The 6,132-nt window shown below is 35.7% G+C and overlaps 1 protein-coding gene across 1 annotated transcript; it reads left to right on the top strand.

The window, feature by feature from the left end:
- The first annotated feature begins 2,126 nt into the window (after positions 1-2,126).
- Positions 2,127-3,924, top strand: LOC140058207 (uncharacterized). The gene is made up of 2 exons (XM_072103772.1): positions 2,127-2,652; positions 2,744-3,924. Exons 1-2 carry the CDS (start codon positions 2,127-2,129, stop codon positions 3,922-3,924), a joined length of 1,707 nt encoding a protein of 568 aa, XP_071959873.1.
- The last annotated feature ends 2,208 nt before the right edge of the window (positions 3,925-6,132 follow it).

Below are 6,132 nucleotides of genomic sequence, written 5' to 3'. Positions count from 1 at the left end.
TAATTTTAGTCGTAGATGTCTGAATATGTGGACCTACTAAACTCAAGAGGTGGTTATACAATTCTGGAGACATTCTAAAACACCGAAAGAAGTATTCTGCATCGTACAGTTTCAGTTCCTGAACGAGAAGATGGAATTCTCCCTTTTGCTCACGTTCTTCATATATCTTCCTTACCCAAAACCGTCGTCTTCTTCTAAATCGCTGCATCCGTGTCTGTTGTCTCCTCCTTAGTATTAACATAGTTAATAATCGTGATTTTATAAGTAATAACATTACTGAACTAACATTCACTGCAGCCATTTTAATTTCGCGCTAATCACCGCTAATGGCGCAAAAACTACCGAGCGAATCGAATCACGAATTGCTAGTGTAAAATAAAATATACAATCGCGCGATCTTTTTCGCGGCGAAATAATTCGCGTCGCGCATATAAATTCGTCTAGTGTAAAATAGGCTTAAGGCTGCTGGATTTTAGTGTTGGAATGCTTTTTGAAAGTGGGCAATGCGATAACAATGTGCTATTGTTGTATGCTTTGTCCTCCAGCTGACCGACACGCTCGCCTGTTGTATATGATGTTTTGTGCTTAGCTGGCCCAATTAGTAAAAATATATTTCAAAATCGGTGTTTGGATATTTGTAAACAGCATTTGAGTCAATATGTGATCAATGTCCAGTTTCGAGGAAGACTAAATCAACGTAAGGTATAATAAATACCAAAAACCGCATAATAATCGAATATGTTAGACGCAACATTGTAATCCGACGTACACGTAGTGTGTCAATCGGCTCAGTTGATTAAAATGGTTCCAGTAAATCCAAAAAGAAGAAGATCATCAATGGTGATAAGAGAAAGGGAGATGGTGAGAATAAAAAGTGGAAAAGCTAGATTGTTAGAGATATTTAAAACAGAAAACATGTCATCATATATCAAAAAACATCAGATCAAATTTCGTTGCTTATAGCGTGAGACAACCACATTACAGCCAGACCAAAAAGTAACTGCTTAATATATTATAACAACAGTAAAATTGATATATGGTTCCAAATTTACTTAGAACAGTAGTAGAATCGGGCGGTTAAAAGCTTCCAGGTTGTACAATGATGTATGGCCGTTTGGGCAAAAAACCATTTTGGTGTTTGGCTACCATTTATATATAAATTATGGTTACTTCTGACATAGGCGAGCACAATGGAAATACTTCGGGACAAATCTCCGTTTTGGATACCTACCTTATCTATCTCAGGTGTACCGCGAAACATAGATTTGATAACATTTGTTTCCACTATTGCACTAGGACCCTGGTGTACTTCTACCCATGTTGCAAGCCGTCTAAAACTTCTTCCTTCTTATGCCAAAACGGCTCATTGTATCGCAGAATAATGTATTAATTATACCAATTAGGATGTTATCCTTACTTAAATACAAGAAATAAACTGACTATTTATCTACTGTATGCTGCCAAATTAAAATCAGACTTTAGTCTAATCCACCTAAAATCTGGCTAGGCCTAATACTGCTAGGCCTACACTATAAGGCTAAACAAATCTGGCTAGGCCAAATACCGCTAGGCCTACACTACTAAGCTAAACAAAAGCTTCTAAATCGTATACCAGCCTAAGCCAAGCTTACCGGTTGTGAGATTACAACAACTTATTCATAGATATATATTTATTAACACGGCACAGTTAAATTAAAGGTATTTTCTTCTCACCGCAGTATCCTGTTATGGTAATTAAAAAACCTTTGCAGTACTCTAGGCAGGAACTTCTACAACTGGACCAATCAAAATCATGTTTTTTCAACACCAGAAAGTTCTGCTCAACTGAGATCCTAGAAAAGTTTTTTAGATTTCCAGATCAGCTGGGAATTTGCAAAAACAGGAGAAAGCGCAGGAGAAAGCGTGGAAGAAGAGGATGAAAAAGAGCTAAGTTCCGATATCTTAATAATAATAGAGACAAAACAAGAGGCAAAACTAACTCTAATAAAAATTATGAAATTATTCCTAATGATTCAGCCAAGTACTGCGCGGTATGTAAAACCCAAATTACCTGGGAAAATAAGGCTATTATATGCGAAACCTGTGAGTCATGGTTCCACAGTCATTTCCAGCAAGTGACTGACTCCATGTACCATGCTTTTGAAGATGACAGAACTCCAGCATGGATATGCACAATCTGTCAGGGCAACAACTATAGCTCTGTGCTGTTTGACCTGCATAGAACAAGTGATCTGCATTCAAATACAAGAGATAGCAGCTGTTCAGATAACACCAGCATCAGTAGTCTATCAAGTCCAACTTATGCATCAACACCAATTAAACCTAAACCCAAGACTATAACTGGATCAAGACCCCTCAGAATATTAAATATTAACTGTCAATCCTTAGTAAAAAAGAAGCCCCAACTAAATAATTTGATAGAAAGTGGAAAACCAGATATTATGATGCTAACTGAGACATGGTTTAAGAACGAAATTAAAGACTCTGAATACTTTAGTAAATCGTATACCATTCATAGACGGGATCGGAGTCTCCAAGCCCAGGGCGGAGGACTCATAGTTGCAGTCAACAGCTCGATACCTAGTTCCAGAGAGTATGACTTAGAACAGGACAATACTGAAGTTATTTGGGTTAAAGTGAAGTTGATCCAGTGTAAGGCACAGACCAAATGTTGGTGACACCAGTACACTAGACGCATTAGCAATGTCCCTCAGCTAGTTAACAAACAACAACAACAAAGTAGTACTCATCGGAGGTGACTTTAACTTCCCCGGATGGGACTGGAATCACAACACATGCTATAATTCCTGCCCCTTTCCTTCACTGCATAGCAGATTCTATGGTATACTTTGTGATAATGGCCTCACACAAGTTGTAAGAGAAGCCACCAGAGGAAAAAACATCCTTGATCTAATAGCAACTAACCGCCCAACTTTCGTACGTAGGACCCAGGTGTTACCAGGTATCAGTGATCACAGCATTGTGTACACTGAGCTAACCCTTAAACTTCCTAGAAAGAATCAAGTTCCAAGATCCATTATTTTATACAATAAGGCTGACTGGATAGGATTGGCAATGCATATGAGGACCTTGCCACCGTTCACATTAACAAGCTCTGTTGATGATGACTGGAATAGGGTTAAAACTCATCTCAATGAAGGTATAAAAAAATACATCCCAAGCAAAATCGTAAAGAAAAAAGAATCTTCCCCATGGATATCTCGGAGCCTAAAAAGAATGATGCGTAGACGGGATAAAGCCTATAAAGCTTGTACAAAACGTGGCCGTACACAGGATGAAGAGAAATTCCGTCTCTTGAAGAGCCAATGTCAAAGAGAAATGAGAAAGCAATATTGGGAATACATAGAGAATATGATAACCCCTAAAGAAGATAAAAACACCTACCAACCCATAAAAAAGTTCTGGAAATATATAAAACATAGGAAAAATGGCTTCACTGGCGTCAGTGACATTAAAGATGATGGCAGACTAGTAACCGATGATAAAGCGAAACCCGAGCCTCTAAATCAACAGTTTCAGTCAACATTTATACATGAAAGTCCTTTGACTCACACATTTCCCCCTACCGAACACACGCTCATGCCAGAAGTTAACATCACAGAAGAAGGAGTCTGCAAATTGCTGAAAGAGCTGCATCCAGCAAAAGCCTCGGGACCTGACAACATAAGCCCAAGAGTGCTCCGAGAACTTGCAACAGATATATCCCCGATATTCTGTGGCTTGTTCAAGAAATCTTTAAATACTGGGATTGTGCCTAGTGACTGGAAGAATGCAAATATTGTCTCCATCTTCAAGAAAGGCCAGCCTAGTGTCAAAAGAAATTACCGACCTATTGGCCTGACAAGTATCGCATCTAAAGTCATGGAGCACATCATCACTAGTAGTCTGATGAACCATGCATAATTAAACACTATTCTACATTCTAAGCAGCATGTATTTCGAGCAAGGCGTGAGACACAGTTGATAGAATTTGTACATGATATCACAGCAAATATGATGGACGGTTTGCAAACTGATGTTTTGCCAAAGCGTTTGACAAGGTTGGACACCTGCGACTGCTGTCAAAATTGGAATGGTATGGGATCAAGGGAAAAGTGCATAAGTGGATAAAGAGCTTCCTCTATGACCGGCAACAACAAGTCGTCATTAATGGTATCATATCAAGCAGTGTGCCCGTATTATCTGGTGTCCCCCAGAAAATTATGAAAAAAATAAAAGTTGTAAAGTCAGTCTTTGAATAGGCCATTTTGCAGTTTTAATGAAAAATAAAATTAAACACACGATGCTGATTGAAATATATATTTATACTGGGTAACCTCTCCCAGAGGGCCCAGTTTGTGATCAGTGGCTGTGATGTACTAATACACCGGGGTAAACCCCTACTCGTTTCGAAAGATGTACTAGGTTCTTTAAAGTGCACACGAGCTAGATGTGTACATTGGACCTACGGTTTATAGTCCTTATCCGAGAAGACTCGTTCTACCACCAGAACGATGGAGTGAATGAGCCTCGAACTACTGCCGATGTTATGGCTACGTGATGACGGTTCGAATGTCTTAACCGCTCGGCCATTCAATCATAGCCCATGGGCCAGACATTTTTTCGGTATCAAATTGGTAGCAAATGCTACCATACATTTTTGGAAAGCTTAATATGTCTACTTTTCAGAAATCCATGATAACAATACCAATTGTACAGCTTAATAGTCATTTTTGAGAATTATAGAACACCGCCTGCAACACAAAATTTTGGAGTAGGGGATAACACTTTTGCTAATAACTCGGGATTTAATGAACAGATTTGCATTTTCTTGGTACCAATATGTTGTGTATATATTTTTCTAAGTAAATCCAACAATTATTTCAGTTTTTAACAAAAAAAAATACAATAGATGTTATGCAAACTGATGTTTTCATGAACATATTGACCCAATAAACAAGAAAATTGAAGTTAAAGATTAACAAAATATGAATATGCTGTGTATTATGAAGAAATTTGTTGTTTTTAGTAATTTGTAATCGTTTACAATTATGGGGTAGGGGGTAACATTTTTGCCAATAACTTACAATTTAGTTAAAAGATTTGAATTTTTTGCTACCAATATGTAGTGTATAGATTGCCTAATTGTAATATACTTTTTAAAAATGATTCCCGCATTTTTGACATCTTTAGAGGTCAAAAGGTCACTGACCTTTAATAAAAAATGCAATTTCTTCTAAATTAGCTTATATATTTCAATTTTAAACACAAAAATACAGGAAATCAAATACAAACTAATGTTTTCTTAAACCTATAGACACAATAAATAAGAAAATTGAATTTAACATTTTTTCAAAATTGAATATGCTGTGCATTATAAAGAAACTTGTTTGTCATTAGTAATCTTTGACAATAATTAGGTAGGGTTAACATTTTTGCAAATAACTAAAGATTTAGTGAACAGATTTACATTTTCATGTTATCATTATGTAGTGTATGGATTTCATTATTGTAATATACTTTTTTTTAAATGAATCCAGCATCTATTGACGTCTTTAGAGGTCAAAGGTCAATGACCTTCAATCAAAAATTCAATTTCTTCTAAATTAACTTATACATTTCAATTTTAAACACAAACTTACAAAAAATCTTATGTTGATGTTTTCCTAAATATATAGACACAATGAATAAGAAAATTGAAATTAAACAAACAAATATTCTATGAATTTATGAAGACATTTTGTCCGTTAATAATAATTTGTTATTAACAATTATAGGGTAAGGGGTAACATTTTTTCTAATAACTTTGTATTTAGTGATCACATTTGCATTTTTTTGTATTAATATGTACTTTGTAGGTTGCCTAATTGTAATATTCATGTTGAAAAAATGAAACGTAACATATTGACATCATTGTAGGTCAAATGATCATTGAACATTACCAACAATTACAATTTCTTCCAAATTTAACAATAATAAAGTTTCAATTTTAAACACAAAAATACAACAAATCTATTACAAACTGGTGTTTTCTTTCAAACCTATAAAGACAATGTACAAATACAAATTAAAGTTAAAGATTAAACACAAATAAACATGTATAGGCACTAACAATATGAAGAATTTTGACCG

The sequence above is a fragment of the Antedon mediterranea genome, chromosome 9 (assembly GCF_964355755.1).
Source record: "Antedon mediterranea chromosome 9, ecAntMedi1.1, whole genome shotgun sequence".
In the NCBI taxonomy this organism is placed as follows: domain Eukaryota; kingdom Metazoa; phylum Echinodermata; class Crinoidea; order Comatulida; family Antedonidae; genus Antedon; species Antedon mediterranea.
The sequence above is the reverse complement of the archived record's forward strand: the minus strand, read 5'-3'. Positions and strand labels throughout refer to the sequence as shown.

Excerpts from the sequence above, each read along its gene's own strand:
- LOC140058207 (XM_072103772.1), top strand. The coding sequence starts at position 2,127 with ATGTACCATGCTTTTGAAGATGACAGAACTCCAGCATGGATATGCACA. Across the intron at positions 2,653-2,743 it reads TAAAGTGAAGTTGATCCAGT|TACTCATCGGAGGTGACTTT; the intron begins GTAAGGCACAGA and ends ACAACAAAGTAG.